The 23,166-nt window shown below is 51.0% G+C and overlaps 1 protein-coding gene across 8 annotated transcripts in view; it reads right to left on the bottom strand.

Moving 5' to 3' along the window:
- Positions 1 to 23,166, bottom strand: part of CRACDL (CRACD like) — a 123,309-nt gene that overhangs the window by 4,548 nt on the left and 95,595 nt on the right. For 7 of the 8 annotated variants that reach the window (XR_014254183.1, XM_082427245.1, XM_082427246.1 and 4 more), the window contains 2 exons: positions 22,634 to 22,861; positions 16,042 to 17,614 (listed from right to left, as the gene is read on the bottom strand). Coding sequence is in view for 7 of the 8 variants with exons in the window: in XM_082427245.1 (XP_082283371.1) it covers positions 16,042 to 17,614; positions 22,634 to 22,861 (1,801 nt within the window). In the remaining variant the exon portion in view is untranslated. The remainder of the gene's footprint in view (positions 1 to 16,041; positions 17,615 to 22,633; positions 22,862 to 23,166) is intronic. The other variant, XM_082427250.1, reaches the window with a different exon arrangement.

The raw sequence follows: 23,166 nt of genomic DNA, 5'->3' as shown, positions 1-23,166 counted from the left end.
CTCCTTGTTCCCAACCCTCAGCCTTTTTCTCTTCTTCCCCAAATGTTCTCTGTTCCACTCCTGACCTTCAACACTCAGATTTGCTCAGATTGCTTCCAAATGTGTAATCCAGCCCTACGTCTATTCTTAGCCAGAGCCCAGCATTTCTACTCCCCGTCCGCCTTCCTTTCTTCCTCCCTCCCATTCATTCATTCACTCATTGTTTGCTATGGGCAGGATTGTGTTAAATGCTAAGGTGAAAAAATTAAAAAAACCTGTTCCTTCAAAGAGCTCCAAGTCCAGTGGAAGAGACGAAGCAAAAACAAGTCACTCAACGGAAACTGGAAAATGCTACACTTCACAACGTGTTGTGTAGACACAGGGTAACACCGGTGGGTAGGACCTGAGGATGCTGTCTGGGGTTGGGACCTGGAGAAGGAACCTTCTAGGCTGAGCAGAGGGGTAAGGAAAGGCCTCCCAGGTGGAGGGGGCAGAAGGCAGAACTGCCAGCAGGCCGGCCCAGAGGGGCTGAAACGCAGACTAGGCCAACTGAGGGGGCCTTCCTGGCCTTTTTTTGTCTATAACGGGGAGCCATAGGGCTTTAAACCCTGGGTATACTCTGGAGGCTGCGTGAGGAGTAAGTCTGAGTAGGGGGACAGCGGGCTGGAGGCAGGGGATGAGGAGGGAGGCTGTGGCCACAGTCCAGGAGAGGCTGTGAAACAGATCAGGGCTCTGTGGTGCTTGCCCCCCATGTCCTCCGCCTGCCTTTTGTCTGTGGAAAACCTTTAGCCAAAGAATAAGTTTAATCCGAGAAGTGAGAAAATGCAGAAACAAAGGAAAACAGTCAAAGGAGACCAAATAATAATAGTTGAGTCAGTAAGCAAAGTCAAGGACCTTTAGTTCCTCCTCAAGGGCTATAGATAATATTCTGAGCCATCTCCTGTGAGTTGTCTTATAGATACTGAAACCCTCACCAGGTGGAAGAAGTTCCATGACACAAGCTGCCACAATTCCAAGAACTGGCCTCAAAGACACGGAAACGAACCGACCCCGAAACTAAAGATTAACTGTACCTAAAACAATCAGGATGACGCTGGTCAGACCACTGATGACCAATTTCTCGATGACCGTCAGAGCTGACTGTGCTGTCTCTGCGTGTAGCCCCTGCGCTCTGTCTATAAAAGCTCTTGCCCCCTGACTGTCAGTGGGGGGGAGTCGGCCTTCGGACAGGTGCCCCCCACCCCAGTTGCCGGCATCCAAAATAAAGCAAACTTTCCTTTCCACCAACCTGGCCTCTTTAATGGCTTTTGAGAGGTGAGCAGCCGGGCCCCACTTTCGGTTGCAGTTGGACACTGGCACCAGGATCACCCCCTCACGTCCACCAAGTCGGCACCCGGATGCCATCTCCTCTGTGAAGCCTGTTCTGGTCACCTAGCTGGACATGCTCTCCCTCCTAATCCTCTGGAACTCTCTTGAGACATTTGCCCCGACACATCTGCCAGCTGACCATCCACCCCACTGACATATGCTTTCGTTATTATTATTTTTTAAATTTATTTATTTAATTTATTTATTTTTGGCTGCATTGGGTCTTCATTGCTGTGCGTGGGCTTTCTCTAGTTGTGGCGAGCGGGGGCTACTCTTCGTTGTGGTGCACAGGCTCTAGGTACGCAGGCTTCAGTAGTTGTGGCTCACGGGCTCAGGAGTTGTGGCTCACAGGCTCTAGAGCGCAGGCTCAGTAGTTGTGGCTCACGGGCTTAGCTGCTCTGCAGCACGTGGGATCTTCCCGAACCAGGGCTCGAACCCATGTCCCCTGCATGGGCAGGCAGATTCTTAACCACTGCACCACCAGGTAAGCCCTGACATATGCTTCTGGTCATTAGAACTTATTTACTAAACAAACACACGGCAGAGACTACATACCAAGTGCTGTTCTAATATTAGCTTATCTACAATGTAGTTTTACATTTTATTTCTTGTCCAGAGAACCCAGTGACTGCCCGGCGCACAAAAGGCAGGCTGGGTGGCTGCATATTTTACGGAAAGTCTGCATTTCCCATCCCTTGTTCCAGAGAGTCCTCATAATCTGTCTTTCTGGACTTTTCTTAAAGGGGTCCTTTCACTTCCTCTTAGATCTTTCCTTCAGGCTCAGTGGCTAGTCATGCCCTCTGCTCTCTTTTGGCCCCAGATGTCTGGCCACACGGTCCTCCCAGCAATACGCAGCACGTGCTGGCCTTTGCTGCACCACAGGGAGCCTGGAGAGAGGGCTTTGACTAGGGGTTGAAACTCACTACTTCAGTCAACAAGATATTCTAATGCTTCAGTCAAGACTAAGTGTACATGGAGACAACACTTCCATCCTGGGCTTTAAATCAGAGGCAAATGGTGACTGGCTGTGCGAGGCCAAGGCGGCCCCGGCATCTCAGCGCTCCAGCTGGCTCCCCGGCCCCCGGGGGGCTCAGTGTCGGGCTCCCGGCACTGGTGTCACTCTGACCATGACGGCACTGACACAGCTCTGATGAATTCCTATGCCATGCGGTTAGATGACCCATATGAACCAAAAAGAGTATTTTACAACTCACTGGAGAAAGTTGTACGGAACAGGGCATAGGCAGCGTTCCTACAGAGAGTGCGGAGAGGAGGCTGGGGACCCCGAGGGTGGGACTCTAACGGGGGTCTACACCCCAGGTGACAGCCAGGACACAGCTGGGACTCGTCAAGAACACCGTCTCCTCGTGGAAACAACCTAGGTGTCCACCGACAGAGGAACGGATAAAGAAGATGTGGTGTATGTACACAACAGAATACTACTCAGCCATGAAAAAGAATGAAATAATGCCATTTGCAGTGACATGGATGGACCCAGAGGTTTTCATACTAAGCAAGTCAGAAAGAGAAAGACAAATAACATATGGTATTACTTATACGTGGAATCTAAAATATGATGCAAATGAACTTATCAACGAAACAGAAACAGACTCAGACATAGAGAACAGATTTGTGGTTGCCAATGGGTGGTGGAGGGATGGAGTGGGAGATTGGGGTTAACAGATGCAAACTATTATATATAGAATGGATAAACAACAAGGTCCTACTGTATAGCAAAGGGGACTACATTCAAAATCCTGTGATAAACCATAATGGAAAAGAATATGAAAAAGAATGTATATAAATGTATAACTGAATCACTCTGTTGTACAGTAGAAATTAACACAACATTGTAAATCAACTATACTTGAAAAAATAACTTAAAAAAAAAAAAAGAACACCGTCTTCTGAGTGAGAGGCAATGAGCTGTACAGTGTAAACCACCACCGTTTCTTGCCCTCTGGCTAAGAAAATAAAGCAGATACTCTTCCCTAAGCTAACACACAGTAGGACGGCAGGCTTCTTACACCTCGTAAACATTTGGTAGATGCTGCTGCTTCTGGAGCAGCAATTTTAAAGAATCTTTTTCCTTTCATAAAATATCTTTCTTGTTCATAAAAATACACATGCACAATGTACAAATTCAGAAAGCAGAAGTAGAAAGGAGGAGAAAAATGTTCTTCATAAATCAACACAGCCCAACAGAGCTATGTTAACACCCTGGCACACAGCTTCGAATCTCTTTTGTTACGTTGTCATCTTAAAAACGCATATCCACAGCTCATTCCCAGCTCCTCACAATGTTCTCTGTGGAAGGAGGGGCCCGAGTTTGCTAAGATTTCTGCTCACCAGCATTCGTGACAACGAGCTGAGGCCAGAGCCGTCCCGTTTCTGTCTCCCCTCCAGCCCCTCTGCCATCACCCTGGTTTACATGGAGGTGACCGTGTGCCCGGAGAGACACTAAGGGGACCGCTGGGGCAGGGGAAGGGGACCCTGGGGACACATGGGCCTCACCCACACCGTGGGCTCCCTGTATGAAAGTTGAAGGTTTTTAAAAAAGTATTTATTGATCTACTGTCAGTCTCACCTTACACGGACAGCTCCTGATCTATACAAGCTGGCAAAGTCTGCCGTCGCTCTGTATCGGTTCTGGCTGTAAGCCAGGCCGTGCGATGCTACCAGAGAATTGGGCTTTTAATGCTCATGTGAGCATTTGTAAAGCCGTGCCGAGCATTTTAAGAATGAGAAAGGGTTTCTGGCAGAGAAAGCCCCCATTTTTAATAATTGCGACGCGTCTGTGTCCTAGCTCCACCTCCGAAGGAAACCTACCATGCCTTCCTCTGTTCATCCAACAAACACAGTCAGCCCTCGCCCAGGAATTCTGTATTTGACAATTCGCCTACTCGCTAAAACGTATTTATAACCCCAAAAATCAATAGTCCTGACCCTTCATGGTCATTTGCAAACGTGCACAGAGCAATGAAAACTTTGAGTCCTGGGATGAACACGTTCCCAGCGGATGTGCAACAAGGGGATGCTTCTTTCATGTTTCTGCTCTCAGGCTGTAAACAAGGGTCCTTTCACAGTGTACTTAGGGTCACATTTTTTGCACTTTTGTGTTTTTTCTTGGTGATTTTACTGTCAAAAATATCCCGCATATCTACTGAAGTGCTGTCTGGTGCCCATAAGCACGAGAAGGCAGTGGTGTGTGTTATGGAGAAGATACGTGTGTCAGATGAGTTTCATTCAGGTGTGAGTTATACTGCTGTTGGCTGGGAGTTGTGAATCAACAATACATATTAAATAAGCTGCCTTTAAACAGAAACACGCATAAAACAAGGTTATGTATCAATCACTTGAGAAAAATGTTGTGATTGGAGGAGAAACACGCATAAAACAAGGTTATGTATCAATCACTTGAGAAAAATGATTGCTTGCTCACAGGAACCTAACCCTTTATTCCCCCTGGAGCGATGGTTCATGACTCGCTAATTCAGTGTTTGCGGTGACTTTATAGAACGCAGCTACCATGAAAAACAAGAATCAACTGTACTGGGTGAGCACAGGCCCTGTGGGAGATGCTGAGTCTACAGAGAGGAAGGATGTCTGTAACCCAGTGCACCCCTCCAGCGCAGGCACGCAGGCTCTCCTACCAGAGCCACCAGGGACAGAGGGATCCTTCCACTGCTGACACGCGGCCACGGTCCAGGAATGAGCTCCAGAGCCCACTGGAAGGGGCACCGAGGGGCCTCCGGGCACTGGTCTCATTCTGTTTCTTGGTCTGGAGTGTGTTCCGTGTCTGAAAATTCATTGAGCAGCACGTGCCCGTCCCTGCATGTATATCGTTCTCCAATCAAAAGCAAAAAACCAAAACCAAAACACAAAAGCCACTCTAAGATAATCACAACTCAGGCGGTGCTTGGATAGTGACCTGGAGAAGGATCTAGCTCCCTTCCCATCCTCTTCACTTCCCTTCGGGCCTCCATGCACCTGGAGTTCTGGGACCACCTGCTTTTTCGACTGGTGCCCTCCACCCCCCTACTCTTGCTCTTCCATTCTCCAATGGCTTACCCTGAATCCCTCTTCCTGCTTCCATTTCCTCTCCTAAATAAGACCACAGATCAGCAAGGGCAGAGAACCTGTCTCTCTAAACTCAGTGGCAAAATGCAGCTCTCAGGGAGGAGAGCCACTGCATCTGACAGCCTCTTTCTCGGCCACCAGGGCTAAACGGTCCTTACCCCTTTCCCTCCTTCTAAGTCAGGAGGCACTGCTGGGATCTCGTCACCCCAGCTCCCCTGAAACCTACCTTCCCTTGACCTACTCATTGACCTGATTTGGATGTGCAGGGCCGGGCATCTGATCACGGGCAGACACGTGTACTGGGGGTGGGGCCCAAGGGTCAGACACTTGGCCAGGCTCTTTGCTTGAGTTCAGGGGCTAAGCCTGGGCCTCAGCATGTGAAGGCTGGCAGACCTTGTCCCAGTGTCCAGCCTGAACCCCACACCTCACGGTGGTGACCAGGAAGCCAGCGACAGGCTCCAAGGGCACAGAGTTGTGATGGAGGAGCTTAGATTGAAAGTCCATTTGCTCACCCACCACTGTGTGTGCAATTAAGACCGTCTCCAAGAAGGCAATGACCAAAGTTCTTCTCTGAGCACAGAGACAGCTGGTCTCCATTACCTGCCAGGTGATATAACTGGGACCTTATAAGCATATGGGAATGGAAAGGCACTGTAATTCGAAAATAACTTTGAGCTCAGCAAAGGAGGAAGAGTAGTGAAATTATTATATTACACGGCATCCTCCTACAATTCAGAATGTAAACAGTCACCCCACCTTGGATTCCTGGTGGCTCTCCAGGAACAGCTGGAATTCTGTCTCGAGTGGAATTCTGTCTCGAGTGGCCACCGAGTGGCCAATCAGTGGAGGGATGGCTCTTGTCCACAGAGCTTGGATCTGCCCTCCTCTATTACACACCCCCCCCAACCCCAGACAGGTAGGGACCTTTCCCTGATTCATCACTCAAAAACATTAACAGCTAAGGGTTACTAGGTCTCAGTTTTCAGAGCAGTATCATATTCATAATGACCCTCACAACTCGCCTTGTAACATAGAATACTTTCAATCCCCATTTCAGAGATGGAAACACAGTCTCACTGTGTAGAGGACTTGCTCAAGGTGACACAGCCAATGTGTCACCAAGGGGGCATTGGACACAGGCCTCTGGATCCCTAACCTTCATTCACTACATCGCACACCGTATCATATTAATGGGAATGACCCCACAACTTTCCCACACGTCATGCCCTCCCATCATTGCTTATCACGGAGTGACAAGCAACCGTTACTCACCCTGGCAATACCGAGGCTTGGGGCTGGATAATTCTCGGCTGGGGGGCGCTGGGGGCCTGTCCTGTGCGTTGTAGGACGTTTAGCCTCCTCCCACTAGATGCTGGTGGTATCTCCCTTCCTCGCACTGTAGTTGTGACATTCGACCATGTCTCCAGATACTGCCACGTGTCCTCCGGAGCACACAGCCACCCCCCGTTGATACCCGCCCCCCAGAGCATTACAGTGAAGATACTGGACGCAAAGGTGGTCTACACGGCCCCAAACGCCGCTTCCCCCCAGCCCCCCGGGTCACATGCCAGGTGCCTCTGGGCAAGTCTTTTGGCCTAAGTTTTACTGCGGTCACTTCAGAACACGGCGTCACCTCTGGGCTGAGTCAGCGTTGTCTCCTGCCCCCCTGAATGCAGGTTGTCTGAGCTGCGGGTGTGTGCGGGGGTCCTTTCCCAGGGGCTGGGGGTCTGGGAAGGAGGGGGTGGGGGACAGGCAGAGCTCTCCTGTGATCGGCGCCTGCCACTGTCCGGGTGGGCTGTGTCCTGGGTGCATCTGGCAGAGTCCCAAACTGACTCTGAGAGATTCCCACCCACCACCCACCCTCCCCGGCTAGCTCAGCTCCCCTCCACCCACACCGGCTCCTGTCCCCAGAGTCCCTGCGCCCCGTCCCTGTCCCGTGGGAGGCCCCCTCGGGATTAGGGAGGCTCCCCTGGTGCCACCCTGTTGAGCTGAGGACTCACAGAACTGCAGCTGTGACCCCTGCAAACGCTCTCTTCCTCTCCCCTCTTAGGACCCCTGTGTACACTCAGGGAGCTGGTGGTGGTCCGTGACTCCCACAGTATTCTGCACACGTTCTCTCTGGGGTCTCACATCTACGCAGCGGTGCCTTCAGCAGAACCGGGACAGGAGAGTCCCACGCTCGCCCGCTGGTCTCCGCCGCCCAGAGGAGGTTTCGGTACCTCCTTAGGGAAGTATGACTTGTACCCCTGTGAGACTGTATCACGGTTGGCAGTGAAAATGCTCTTGCTGCCCCGTGACTTACTACTAACCTCATTTTACAAAAGAGGAAGTTAAGACACAGAGGTTGAGAAACTCAATGGCTCCGAATCCCACAGCCCCTGAGGGGTGGACCTCGGAGTCAAACCTCCAAACCCAGGCTCTTCTGGGTTGCAAGCTCTGCCTGGCTTGCTTCCCAGCCTTGTCCCAGCACCTGGTCTCACACACACACACACGCACACGCACACACACACACACACACACACACACACACACACTCACGGCTGAGGGCCACCCACTGCAGGCCAGGAGCCCCGCCCCTCCCCCAGGCACAGACACTGCCGAGAATCAAAGCCCCTGATGTTCTCAGGGACCTGGTGGCAGGGGTGGGGCTGGAGATATCAGAGGGAGGGAAGGAGTGGCAGATGAACTTGGGAAGGCAGAAATGTTGATTTTGGCCAGAATCTAAGAAGCCTTAAATGCCTCACGCAGGACTTTGAATTTTATTCTAAATATAATGGGAAGGCATCGGGACGTTTTAAAGAGGAAAGCTCCGCGGTTAGACCCACGACTTGGGAAGAGAGGGTGAGAGGAGAGCTGGGGGGAGGAGGTGCTGCAGGTGTCAGGTTAAAGGTTGCTGAGGGCGGACCTGGGTGCAGGGGGCAAGGATAAAGACATGTCACATTAGGATGACCAGGACTTGCTGACCAAGGTGTAAAACACAACTGACATTCTTCAACCATCAGATTGAAAAAAAAGAAATTAAAAATAGACTGATAACACCTAGTGCTGATGAGGGGGCGGAGAAATAGCCTCTACTCTGCTCTTAGAAGTGTAAACTGGTACAACCTTTACGGAGGATCATTTGAAGTTGTCTATTAAATTAAAACTTCACAAGCTCTGTGAGCCAGAAAACCCACTTTTAAGAATCTAGCCTAGATATGGAATTCCCTGGCCATCCAGTGGTTGGGACTCCACACTTTCACTGCCAAGAGCCGGGGTACAATCCCTGGTTGGGGAACTAAGATCCCATAAGCCGCAGAGCGCAGTCAAAAAAGAAAAAAAAAAGAAGACAAAAAAGAATCTAGCCTGGAGAAACAACTGTGTGAATACACAGAGCTAAAACGAACACGGAGGGTGACTGCACCACTGTTAGCAAAAGGGAAAAAGACCTCAAAACAACTGGAACTCCCTTCAGTAGGGGAATGGCTAAATAAAATATGGTACATGTACTCTGTAGCCCTTAAAAAGAATGAGGACAAGTGGCTCATTCTCATCAGAAAAGATGCCCAGTCTTTTTTTTTTTTTTTTTTTTGATTTATTTATTAATTTATTTATTTATTTTTGGCTGTGTTGGGTCTTCCTTTCTGTGCGAGGGCTTTCCCCAGTTGCGGCAAGTGGGGGCCACTCTTCATCGCGGTGCATGGGCCTCTCACTGTCGCGGCCTCTCCCGTTGCGGAGCACAGGCTCCAGACGCGCAGGCTCAGTAATTGTGGCTCACGGGCCCAGTTGCTCCGCGGCACGTGGGATCTTCCCAGACCAGGGCTCGAACCCGTGTCCCCTGCATTGGCAGGCAGATTCTCAACCACTGCACCACCAGGGAAGCCCGTCCAGTCTTTATTGTAGACTGAAAACATCTAATTGCAAGCCAACATGCATTTCTGTGATTTTTAAAAAAGGACTGCTGTGCCTATATATCAACATTGATGTAGCTATGACCGCAATGGCCATGGGAAAAGAGCTGGGATGAATCTGTTAGTGTGGTTCCTTCTGTGTGAGTGTGTGTGTGTGTGTGTGTGTGTGTGTTTGTGTGTGTGGGCGATTAGAGGTTCAGAGGTGGGTGGAAAGGAGGCTACTACTTATTTTTTGTGCCATTTAAAAGATTATTTTAAAATTTACGTATAGTGAAATTCATCTTTTCTGTCGTACAGTTCTGAGTTTGAACACATGCTTAGATTCTTCTAACAACCATCACAAATGGGCTGCAGAACAATATCAACACCCCACAAAATTCCCTGGTACTACCCCTTTGTAGTCAGACCCCACCTCTACTCCCAAACCCTGACATCTGCTGATCTGCTCTGTCTCTGTATTGTTGCCTCTTTCAGACATCATATAAATGGAATCCTACAGTTGATAATCTTTTGAGACTAGCTACTTTCACTTGGCATATGCATTTAAGATCCATCCATTATCGTGTGTGTCAACAGTTCATTCCTTTTTACTGCTGACTAATATTCCATTGTGTGGGTTGTTTATCCACTGGCCAGTTGAGGGATATTTGGGTTGTGTCTAGTTTTTGATGATTATGAATAATGCTGCTATAAACATTTGTGTTCAGGCTTTTGTGTAACCTAACTTTTCCTTTATCTGGGATAAATACCTAGAAGTGGGATTGGTGGGCTGTAAGGTAAGTGTACTTTTAATTTTGTAAGAAGCTGCCAAATTGTTTTCCAAAGTGACTGTACCAGGGACTTCCCTGGTGCTCCAGTGGCTAAGCCTCCACGCTCCCAATGCAGGGGGCCCAGGTTTGATCCCTGGTCAGGGAACTAGATGCCACACGCATGCCACAACTAAGAGTTCGCGTGCCCCAATTAAGGAGCCTGCTGGCCGCAATAAGACCTGGCACAGCCAAATAAATAAATAAATAATAATAAAAACAAAAAACAAAAACAAAGTGACTGTACTGTTGTGCATTTCCACTAGCAATGCGTGAGAATTCCAGTTGTCCCGCAACCCCCTGGGCACATGGTATTATCAGCATTTTTAATTTTAGCCATTCTAACATGCGTGTGATGGTATCTCATGGGTTTTTACTGGTGTTTCTCTAATGGTTAATGATGATGAGTATCTTTCATGTGCTTATCTGCCATCTGTAATATTCTCTCTGGTGAAATATCTATTCATATCTTTCGCCCATTTTCTAATGTATTTTTGGTTTTGTACTGTTGAGTTTTGAGACTACTTTATATATTTTAGATATCAGTCCTTCACTGGATATACGGCTTGCAGGTATTTTCTCATAACGCGTAGCTTGTCTTTTCATCCTCTTAATGGGGTCTTTGGCAGAGCAAAAGTTTTAAATTCTTAAGTCCAATTCATCAATTTTTCCTTTCATGGATTACGCTTTGATGTCAAGTCTAAGAACTCTTTGCCTAGTCTTATGTTCCAAAATTTTTTTCCTAAGTTCCTACAAGTTTTATGGTTTCATTTTACCTTTTTAAAAAATATATTTATTTATTTATTTGGCTGCACTGGGTCTTAGCTGCAGCATGTGGGATCTAGTTTCCTGACCAGAAATTGAACCCAGGCCCCCTGCATTGGGAGCACAGAGTCTTAGCCATGGGACCACCAGGGAGGTCCCCTCATTTTACTTGCAAGTCAGTGAATCCTTTGAGTTAATTTTTGTATATGATGTGAGACTTTGGTCAAAGTTCACGTTTTTGCATATGGATGTTCACATGCTCCACAACCATTTGTTGAAAAGGTGAAGTAAAACCAAACGATATGGCCACATTTTCTACAAGGGTGCAAAAGTAATTTGCCTGAGCTCCGTGGATCTGTAAATTTGTTTTTCCAAAATGTAGGAAGTTTTCAGTCATTATTTCTTCAGATATTTTTTTCTATTCAAATCTGTTTCTCCTCCTCTCTTGGACTCCTATGACATGAGTGTTAGACTTTGTAATATTGTTGCTCTGGCCCCCCAGGCTTTTTTTAAAAATCTTTTTTTCTCTTTGTGTTCAGGATGTTTTCTATCGATCTATCTTTAAGTTCACTGACCCTTTCTTCTATCACCTCCATTCTCCTAGTGAACTCTTCCAATGAATTTTTAATTTCTGTTATCATATTTTCCTGTTCTAAAATTTCTCTCTGGCTTTTTAAAATAGCTTCGGGCTTCCCTGGTGGCGCAGTGGTTGAGAATCTGCCTGCCAATGCAGGGGACACGGGTTCGAGCCCTGGTCTGGGAAGATCCCACATGCCATGGAGCAACTAAGCCTGTGAGCCACAACTACTGAGCCTGCGCATCTGGAGCCTGTGCCCTGCAACAAGAGAGGCTGCGACAGTGAAAGGCCCGCGCACCGCGATGAAGAGTGGCCCCCGCTCGCCGCAACTAGAGAAAGCCCTCGCACAGAAAGGAAGACCCAACACAGCCAAAAATAAAATTAATTAATTAAAAAAAAATCCACTTTAAAAAAAAAAAAAAAGCTTCTATTTGTTTACAGAGAATCTTTCCATTTGTTTCAAGAGTGCTTACCCTTACATCTTGGAAACATGGTTTAACAGGTGCTTTAACGTCTTTCTCTAATAATCCCAACCTTTGGATCATCTCAGGGTTGATGCTTGTTGATTGCCTCTTTCTTTGAGAATTTTTTTGGTTTTCATGGTACTCTGTAGGTTGAATAATTTTGGTTTGTATCCTAGACATTTTGAGTATTATGTTGAGACTTGGTCCTGTTAAAATTCTCAAAGGTTTTTCTGTGCTGATCTGCAGGTGCATCTCAGGGCCAAGCCCAGGATTTCATACCTGTATGTGAAGGACCCTTCTCAGGTGTCTCCCTTCTGTGGTTTTTCACACCCCAAGATTCTCTGGCTAGAAAGCTGGGATTCAGCCTCTGCATTGCTCTGCACTCTTATGACCAGGACCACCTGAGGGGCAGAGTGCTGAGGGAAGGGAACCTGCAGGACCACCAGCACAACTGTTGAGGGGGTGTGGCTTCACTACGGGCTCTGCTACGGGGGTGTCCTAGCCGAGGAGAGTGATCCCACTGGGAGGCAAGCAAGGATGAGTGGATGTACACGGTCTGAGGAGCACAGGGAAGGCGGGGAAATGGAGGCCCAGGGTGTGGACCACACTTGCCAGGAAGGGACCATGAGGGAACGGATAAGGCTAAAAAGAAAGGCAGGTGTGAACAAAGCTGCTTTTCTTTAAGAATAAAAGACCTGTATATATATATATATTTTTTTATACAAAAAAAAAAAAACAACCAACACAAAATCCCACCAAACTCCTTGTATTCTACTCAAATGAACTTGAATACACTGAAATAACTTTGTCATTAGAGACGGTGACAGTCTTTTTGAGCTCATTTCCTCCAGAAAATCTCCCTGCCATCCAAAGAAAGATGGGCATCTACCTACAGTCGCCGCCACCTGCCTCCCCAGGCCCCTAAGCTCCCGGACAGCGAGGCTGGCGTGCTCTTCCTGACCACTTTTTGGGGCCAGCACAGTGCAGTGTGCACGGCAGGAGTACATCAATGTTTGTTGAAAGAACGAATATGCATGAATGAGTGAGGACTGGCTCCAGGACCTGGTGTGCCACTGTCACCAGCCCGGTCTGGAGGGAACAAGCATGGACTAGGGGCAGAGGCTGGTTATCAAATGAGGCCCCTGGTGAGAACAGTGCTTTGTCCAGCTACTCTCCAAAATATCCAACAAGTGTCCACCACTACATAGCAAATAAAACACACACACACACACACACACACACACACACACACACAGGAGACTAGAAGGAAGGCCAACAGGGATAACATCCAGAGAGTGGACCTACGGACGACTACTTTTTTTCTCTATGTTTTGTGTATTTCACCATTTTTCCTGTTCCATTTCTAATTCTGTGCGCAGGAAGCTGCTTCCAGACTGGTGATTTAGACTGGGACGGATTGGTCCAACAGGAGGATGGGGAGTGTCTGCACACATGAACAGGGCTGATAAGCCAGGGCCATTCACCTCCTACGGCAAGTGAGCAGACTGGTTGGTCTCCTTTGCGGCAACGAGCACAAATGTACTGGGTTCACAGCGACCACCCCAAGGTGCCCTGTGAGGCTCAGCCCGGTCGGCAAGCTGGGCTCCTCTGTTTATTGCCAACAACCACCTTATCCTCCCCGAATCCCACACCCCCGGGGTCTCTCCATCCTCAAGGAAGGAAGACAGGGTGTAAGGGGCAGGTGGGGGAAGCAGCAGGAGTGCTGGGACAGAGTAGCTGGAGTCCCCGAGATGGAACTGTGCCCATCTGGGACACCTCCATAACCCAGCTTTATGGTGCTCACCCCTGGAAGGGGGGCAGGGGAGATGGCAGCCCATCTGGGAGCTCTGGGTAAAAGCACCTGCCACCACGAGATAATAAACAGCAATAATTAGGCCTTCCTGGAAAACTGGGTAATACTGTTATTACAACATTTTATTATCTGTATGTTTTATATGAATTTAATTGCCTTCAGCTGCTATAATTTGGGAGCCATGAGGACGAGAGCAGAAATAATAACGAATTGAACCACAAGCAGACCCAGGGTCTGGGGAAGGGGTGGAGGCTGCTTCACTGATGGGCTCTGGGAGCCTGGGGCTCTGAGATTCCACTCTGGCCTGCAGGAGACAGCCCCCAGACCCCACGGTCCCAGGGGGCACCAGACAGCAGCCCCAGCCTGCCTGGCTCCCGTCCCTCAAATACCATCCACCCTGGGAGGGTCGGTTCCCAACAGAATGTAAGAATTATCTCCTCTCTTTGCATCGAAATGAAAATCACTACCCTTGCCCCCTAAAGCAACCTAGATTCTTCCACTCCAGAATTCATCTGAGTCAGTTACTTCTGTGGCTTAGGGAGTGCTAATAAAGCTAGTCGGACAACACAATTCTCTTCTATTTAAGCAAAGCCGTTAATAAATATTATATTGTATTTTACAAATCAAAAGAAAAAACAGAAGCTCTCTAACTACAGACCATTCCAGCCAGTTGACAGTGAACAAAGCCTGACTCTCACAGCTTAAGCTGAGGAAGTTATAAATTATCAATCTGTCAAGCATCGCCCTCTGAAGCTTCTTTTCCAGATCTGACCATGAATCTGAGTATCCTGTCTTTAAGTTCTCTTCATTCAGCAAGCCTGTGAGAGACATCTTCAACTCTAGCCCACGAAGGTGGATGGTGCTGATGTCAGGGTTTTATCTGCACCCTCCTCCGCCCTGGCTATTTCAATGGCTTTTTGAATCACTCTATAATAGCTTCAATAACCTGGAAATTTGCAGAGTGGATAATCAGCTACAGCTTGAACCTCCCCCAAAGTTCCCTCACTGATTATCCTAATGTAGCAGCAGCAGCAACAGCAAATCACAGCGGAGCCAAGGGGCCTGGATCAGGAAGGCTGCACATGCCGGCTCTTCTGGGGGCGTTTTCCCGAAACTTCTCCCGGGAATCGCCTGCATCTTTGGGTATCGCCTTAAGAATTTAGAGCCCTTTATACACTGCACTTTTACTAACTTCCTAGGAAGAAGACACAAAAGACTAGAATGTCTTTAAACCTGTCTTTGTGTGTGCCCTTCATCCTCCTTTTAAGGTGGGGGGTCCCTAAGAGAACTGGGTTCTATTTCCTCTCTGTTCCACTATTCAGTGATTAAACAGAGTCCTGAACTTAGAGCAGCCACTTAAAATATCCTGAAAGTTGTGTTGTTTTATAAAATCTGCCATGGAAAATTTCTTCTTAGTGCTCCCATCACACACACACACACACACACACACACACGACTTGCATGTCTAGTTCCGTTTTTGGTACACTGATTTCCATCAGTAAAAGAAACCAGCAACGAGAGATTCTTTAGCGCCACTGAAAATACCCGTTTCCAACAGATTCCATCTGAAACACTATATAAAGTGACAAATGTCAAAGACAGAGAAAGGTCATCTATTTTGTCTCTACTCATTTTAAAAGACAGTTGCTTTACAAGATTCTTACATTCTGCCCCAATCTTAACACCATCTCCCTTTTGGGACAGTTCAGGTCCACCTGATGAAGAACTCAGATTTTACGAAGACTCGTGATTCCAATAGATAGGACTCTTCCTGTGTGAGGCTGGGCCCTGTGATCCTGATTATTATTAAACAGGATGAAAGTCTTCCTTTGGGGGAAAGGTCGGAATGATGCTAAGTGACAGTGGAGCCAGATGCTTCACTTATAACCAAGAACCAGGAGAGGCCCAGGAGGGCCTCCACCCGTGACAGCACACATTGCCCGGGAGGGGTACCCCTCTGGCGGAAGAAGCATCTGAGTGATCCACTGAGGGGCCCAGCTCCTCTCGGAAGACGCTGCAAAATGAGTTTCTACATTTTCCTGACTTCTCAGAACTTACACAAAGCCCTGATATTTGTTTCCCTTCCCCAGTCTCTATTCCTAACTCTTGATCAAACATGTTGGTGGTACCAACAGGAATTTTGACTTTTCCTCCAGTTCCCCGGCAAGGTTTTTACCCAATGCATTTATATATCAATACCTCGCGGACGTCCAGCAAGACATTCCAACTGACGTGACTTCCCCATGGCCCTGACCCTTCGCAAACACCCTCCCCAGGCTGCTCCACGCGGGCCTCTTACCAGCTGCCCTGTGGGGCGACTTCCTCTCCGCCGCCTGGCTCTCCTTCCTGGGGTCGGCGGGCGGCCCTACCTTCTCGGGGTCCCGGGGGCTGGCGTCGGGGGGCGCGGGCAGCTGGGGGAGGGTGAGGGCCTGCAGCAGCGGCTTCCTGGGCAGGGGCGGCTTGGAGCTGAGCTGCTCGGCGGACCGGGTCTTCGCCTTCCCCGGCTCGTTGGGAGACCTGGCGCCTCGGGCGGCCGGGCCCGTCCCGGGCGGACCCTTGTCGTTCCTAGAGAGCAAGGTCAGCCCTCCTTTCTCCAGCCTGACCTCCGCGCTGTACCTCTTGATTCCCCTCCCCTCCGGGCAGGGCGCTTCTCTGTGTTTGAAGGACAGAGACGTGGAGCGGAGCTTGACGGGGAAGGGGCTTCCGTCCCCGCCCGCGGGCCTCTCCCGGGCGGCTGGGCCGGGGTCCGCGGTGGCCCCGTCCGGAGAGCCGCGCTCGGCCGGGGCGGGCGGCTTCCGAGGGCCGGGCTTCGGGGCCTGGGGCTCGGCGGGCGCCGGGAGGTCCTCGAGGGCGGCCTCGCTCTTCCAGGCCGGACCGCTCCTGAGAAGCGGCAGCCGGACGGCGGGGCCTCGGGGCTCCAGCAGGCGGCCCCCCGCGCGCGGCCACTCGCGGCCCGACGACACCGAGAACTTTTTGGCGGCCCGCGCCTCGCGGCCTCCTCGCTCCATCTTGCGCTCCGGCGCCGCCGCCTCCGTGGGGGACCCCTCCCGCTCGGCCCTGGGGGGCTCCGCGGGCGCCGCCTCCTGGTCCAGGGATCGGGGTGCGGGCTCCTCTGCAGGCGACTCGGAGGCAGGCGGTGAGGGGGCCGCGCCGAGGCTCGCGTTCGCTGTCGCGGCCGAGGCCTTGTGCTTCAAGCAGCTCTTGGGGGCCGGCGGGCTGGGGGCGGGGGCTTCTGGCCCTGCGCCCTCGGGACACGGCGCGTCCAGGGTCAGCCGCACCTCCTTCGGGCCGGCGTGGTCTGGCCCGTCGGGACCAGAGGGCGTCTCCGGGGTGGCTATGGGGCCGGGCTCGGGAGGGGTCGTGTCCCCCTCGGGATTGCAGGGAGATAACCGACCCTCGACGTCTCCCGAAGCACAAACCACCTCGTCCGCGGTGTCCCCGCCGGGGGGACACCGGGTTTCCAGGGACAGCTCCTCCCTCGGGCTTTCGCTGTCGGGATTAGGGTGAGGGTGCGGAGAGCCTTCTGGCCAAGACGGGGACTCCGAGCGGGGGGCTGGGCTCCACACGGGCTCTGTGACCTCCATGACCTCCGGGGTAGCCAGACGGCTGGAGGGGTTCTCCCCCGGGGGGTTCTCCTCCTCGGTGCTGGCGGTGAACGCTGGGCAGTGCTGCAGGCGCGCCCGCCGCGCACGGAGCCCCGCAGGTGGCAGCATGGTCGCCTGCCCCCCAGGCTCGGCGCCTCTGTCCTGTCCCCCCTCCTGCTGCCCAGAACTGGGCTTCTCCTCCGTGCTGACTTTGGGTAGCGGCTTCTCGTCGTATTCCTCCTCCTCTGGGGTACACGTCAGATCGCTCAGGGATTCGGACTGCGCTCTCTAAGAGAAATAAAGTGGGCAAAACACAGCATCATTAGGACGAATAGGGTAGCCCCCGCTCTCAGCAACTAGAGAAAACCTGGGTGCAAGCAAAGACACAATGGAGCCAAAAAAAAAACAAAAAAATTAAATTAAATGAATAAATAAATCTAAAAAAAAAAAAAGAAAAAAGAAAGCCTATGGCCTCCCCATTTTGTTCAAGGTTTAATTAGGTTTAAGGGAAGCAGAATGTCTCTAAAGCTGGCACTCAAGTGGACATTCACACACAGCTGTCTTTTCTTAATCCTCCCTTACTGGTCTGTTTGGAATCTTGCCTCCCAAGTTAAGCTTTCAGCAGAACTGAGGCCGTTATGCCCCTAAAATAAATGTTGCCTGAGGCTCCCGAGGCCAAGCTAGAAACCAGTGGACACTGCTCTACAGAGTGAAGCAAAGGAAAGGGGACCAGCAACAGCGAGGTCTGCCACGCTCTGTGCTCGACACGGTTATCTCACTAACTCCCTGATTAGCTCCAGTGAGGAGAGGATTATTATTTCCTCCTTGCACTTCGAGAACTGGGAACTCAGAGAGGTCCCTGCCTTGGCCAAGGCTGAGCTAATAGGTGGCCCAGGGGCAAAGCTGTTGCCCTCTCTGACCCCCTGTGCTGCCTCAGAGCCGGTGTCCCCTGTCAATTCCTTCTCTCTCCAGGGATGCACCCTCATAGCAAAGGCAGGCTGGTTTGCCTAAAAGATGATTCCTATCATGTCCAACATGGTCAATAGCAAACCATAGCTGACAGGATAAAGCCCAAACTTTTCAGCTAAATTTGAAGTCTTATATTCTGCCGTTTTATTTTGTCTTTTAAAAATTTTTATTTTATGCTGGAGTATAGTTGATTTACAATGTTGTGTGAGTTTCAGGTGTACAGCAAAGTGATTTAGTTATACATATATCTATTCTTTTTCAGAGTCTCAGGTGGGGGGAGGGATAAATTAGGAGGCTGGGATTAACATACACACACTACTATACATAAAATAGACAATCTATTCTGCCATTTTAAATGGTTTCTCCCACTCCCTGCTCAGGTCAAGCCAAGCCCCTGCTATTTTATGTGCCAGACTCTGGGCCTGAGTGACTGGCCGGCTGCCCTCCACCCCACACCTCCAGGGCTCCACTAGCACCCCCAGAGCAATCTCTGATTCCACTCCTATAGGAAGCCTTGCCTGGCTTGGCAGTAAGTCACGGCCTCGTGCTATTTTTCTTCCGAAAAGTCTCTGGAATCTAGATTTAGTCCACTTCCTCCCTACCAACCACAAAGTCAGTTCTTGCTCTCTTAGGAAGGAAAGGAGATCAAGGTAGTCATGAATCATTCACAAGCAAATGTGAAAATGACCGAAAGGCTGAGGGCATTGAGGCTGGTGTTTTTTAAAAGTTCCTGATTTTAGACCTGTCTTTAGACTTTACAGAGTCACCCAGGCTGCTGCACAAGGGCAGTGCCCTCCTTCCTTCTTTTTAGCAAACACCCAGGGGAGTGTTTGCAATAGGTTTTTGTTGTTGTTGTTATTTTAACATTTTCCAGCTGGTATCTGCTTGCTAACACAAGATAATTGGGATGTTTGTGACGACACCTAAGCTAGCTTTGCCAAGATGCACAACCCTGTTCCTCTGGATTTCAAAAGGGGAAGATGTGAAATCCCCAGAAGAACTTTCAAAAGCTGCAGGTTCCTAAGGTGTTACTGGCCTTTTGTTACTACAGGAAATCCTTGATGTGGAAACCCTTTTAGGCTGGTGGCTCATGTTTTTAAACTATTGGAACCCACATTAAGTCAACATAAAGCTGAGGAGCAGGCCTGGCTTGAGCACATCCAGCTTGAGCCACTGGCAGCTCCGAGGGGTTATGGTGGGAGGCCAGGCAGAAGGAAGGCTGGCACGGAGCGTGCACTCCAGAGGGTGGCCCCCGATGCTGAGCAGAGGCTTTGCAGGGAACAAAGCGGCTCCTACCCGAGCCTGGGCTCTCTGGCCAGGACAGCAGGAAGGATGCGGATACCCACTCCACCTCCACCACCCACACCTTGCCTCCCACTCTGGGCCCTCAGAGCAGCTTCACCCCCCGGAACCCTCCCGAGGAATCGGAAGCAGGGGAGGGACCCATTGCTCAGCCCGCACCCAGATGGAGATTCTATCATGGCTGCCTGCTCATCTACCTCCTCTCGCCAGAAAGAAAGTGTCTTTGGGCGGCATGCACATCATCTATGGGCAGAGCATGGGCACGACGGGCAGTGCCGGTGTGGAGAGGAAGCATCTGTTTCTGACACCCTGGACTTGTTGGCAGCTCTGCCAGCCAGGCGACCTCGGGCTGGTCATCTAATCACGCTGCTCCCGACAGAACAGAGTTAATAATATTCCCTCTCCTGGCACTGCCTGGGTTGGGATGAGGCCCAGCTGGCGTGGTGAGATGTCAGTATAAACATTTACGGGCATTCCACTTCTACTGCGCCGGAGCCATGCACAGTTCTGAGCAGCAGGGTAACAAACATGCTGAGACAACCAAAAACTATGTTGGTCTTTCGTGTGTTCCTCTTCCCCAGCTCCTGCTTTGGTGGGGGCAGATGGATCCAACCAAATGCAGCCCTGAATATGTTTTTCAAACTTGTAATAAGGATCACAATCTTGACAGCCAAGGTTTTTTGTTTGTTCGTTTTCCTGTGCAAGATGGGATTTTTAAGGTTAAGAAAAGCCCCTTTTTTCCCCAATGCTCCAAAAGATTGAGAGCCTACATGATGTGGAGTAGAGAGTTTACGCCACTGATGGCAGAGGATGCCTGGCCGGGCGTGGACAGCTCTTCTGCCCAAATGGACGAAAGAGCTTGGGCAGCAGCAGGAAGAGACTGAAGTGGAAACTGAAGATGCCTGAGTCTGCAGGGGGTGGGCGTGACAGAGTGGGTGATGGAGAAAGAAACCCCAAATGTTACAGGAGATCAGAGAAGCAGGGGAAACTTGGACCTCGCTGTCCAGTGAAGCCCAAAGGGACAGGGAACCTCCAGAAGTCCCCAGGGTCAGGAGGGCAGCAGAGGGGGCAGCGTGGCAGCTCTTCCCCACCCTTGGAGCAGAATAGGAACATCTGAAAGCACGTGGTCCCCAGAGGAAGGTCCTCATGGTTAGGAGAAGGGACCTCATGATCAAAGGGCAAAGGAGGCTGCAGACACTAAAGGACAGAGGCCTCCAACGTAGGACCCAACAGTGACACTGGTGACCACCGGCCAGACACCTCTGTGCATTCAGGAAAATACGGACACCTCCAAAAACATAACGTATCCATGCCTGCGCCCGACCCAGAAAGGGGGGAAGATGTGCAAAGGACAGAGTTTAAATCAAGGAATGACTGTGTTTACCCAGACTGCCTAAAGCAGATTTCCTCTTATTCTATAAAATGGGCTTCAAGAGCTAAGTCAAGTTCAAAAGTAAAGAAGGAGGTAGAGCTCTGCCCAGGGGGCAGCAGGAAGGAATGCTGCATTTCCACCGGGAGTATGAGACGGGCTTCCCGCGGCCATCCTGGCCAGGTGATGGCTGCTTACACACACCCTTCCAGGGCAGAAGGCATCCCCATGGGAAGAAAGCCCAGACTTGGGGGCCACAGGGAGCCGCCTTTGCCCTTGTCCTGTGGCTACACTCAACACGAGGACAGGCAGGTCAGAGTTACTAGGCCTTGCAAGTCCCCACAGTACTGAGCCTTTAACTGTGAAGGCACTGGACAGATAAGCATTTGCCCAAGTACCCAGGTCCCCAGTTTCCATGAGAGCACATTAGCCTGAAGGTCACACAGCCTCCTTCTTTCCCCAGCATAAGTCCCCTCAAAAGTCGACTTTGCTGGCATGAGGTTAAAAAGCGCCTTCCACATGCCCAGAAGAAAAGCCACTCTCTCCAGGGAGTCCCTGACATCCCCCAGAGGCCCCAGCCCACTGCCTCCAGCTGAAGTGCCGAGCTGGTCCAGGGTACCTTATCAACACCCCACGATCTTGTCTCGAGGGAAGGAGGGAGGGGATGTTGGTCTATGAACATCTCTTTCTCAGCCCCGTCATTCTCTGTGGCCAGGCGGACCCCACACCCCGCTTCTCAGCTCCTCTGGGGATGAGGCATTGCAGGCACCACTGGGCAGCAGAGAAGGTGACAACCCTACATGGACCTCGAGCCCCTGGTCCCCGCCCCGCCCCCCGCGACGACCGTGGGACCGTGACCATGCCGCAGGAGCTGGGGTTGCTCATGGTTTCAACCTAAATCAGATATGCCCCTCCCCGCCTAAGCACTCATTCATTCATTCATTCGGTCTTCATTCTGCAACACTTACCAAGAACCTGCTCTGTGCCTTGGGTCCCCTGCCTTCCCACTGTCTTCAGTGTGATGTCCACACTGCAGGCCTGGCACAGCCGGGCCCTGCCCACCTCCTTCCATCCTCACTCAACACGCTTTGGCCTCCCTTCTGCTTCTGGCACTCACCAAGCTGTCTCCCACCCCAGGCCTTGGGACCGGCTGTGTCCCCTGCTCAGGATACCTCCTGCTCAGCCCCTGGGGGATGCGTTCCGAGGTCCTCCCCAAAGAGGCTCCCCATGAACGTCCTGTGGAAAGCAGCCCACCTGCCCGTCACCATGGGCACTTCCTCCATGGCACTGGCTATACACGGACGTGACCTTTGTAAAGGGAGGTGCTCACTTGTTTATTGCCAGTCTTCCGTGAGAAGACTGTACGTCTAGCCCTGGAGCAACGCTAGTCACAGAGCTGACATGTCGTGGACGTTAGCTGAATGCATGAATGGATGAACAAACGCGTGAATGACCAAGGGAGAAACTGAACAGCTAGAGTGGACACTGCCTGGGGCGAGGACCTACTTAGCAGCACACGGGTGCTGCCCCTGTAAGGACAGACCCCTCTTTGGCGTGCTGCCCAGGCAGTCATCAGCTTGTCCCTCTGGGAGCTGAGAACTCGCTCGTGCAGTGCTTTGGCTTCACGGGACCAGGGCGGCCCGCCCACCCTGCCCCTGCCCGGTTACCGAGGACAGGCGCCGCATTTTGCTGCACCGCTGGTTGCGGGGCTTGACCAGGAGCTTGTGCTTGGCCGCAGAGTTGTCCAGGCAGGAGGAGGATTCTGGGGGATAATCGAAATCAGCCACAGGTGCCACGCTGCTGTCCGAGGTCCTGGGGGAGACGGAGGTGTCGCTCGCTTGCCTGGAGAAGAGCTGGTCAGGAGACTGCGGCCGGGACGAGGAAACCACACAGACCTTCAGGGAACAAGGAGCACACAGGCCAAGCCATCAGCTTCCCCGAGGAAACGGTACAGCCAGCACATCAACCTCCCCTTTCACCGGGCTCATCTCTGGGCTGGGGGTTTGAAGTGTCGAGCCAAACCCTGCAGGCCCATCACTCATTTCCAAGAACCTGAGTCCTAGGTGCTCTGGAGCCAGTAACTCTGCCTTCGCCCACCCACGGCAGCTGCACAGGTGCTTCAGACAAGAGCTACTTTCTCCCATGAAACCGACCAGCCCAATTCCTCCAAGGGCGGAGTCAGGCTTGGCCCTGTCTCTGG

Source organism: Balaenoptera physalus (assembly GCF_965194825.1).
Source record: "Balaenoptera physalus genome assembly, chromosome: 15".
In the NCBI taxonomy this organism is placed as follows: domain Eukaryota; kingdom Metazoa; phylum Chordata; class Mammalia; order Artiodactyla; family Balaenopteridae; genus Balaenoptera; species Balaenoptera physalus.
The sequence above is the reverse complement of the archived record's forward strand: the minus strand, read 5'-3'. Positions and strand labels throughout refer to the sequence as shown.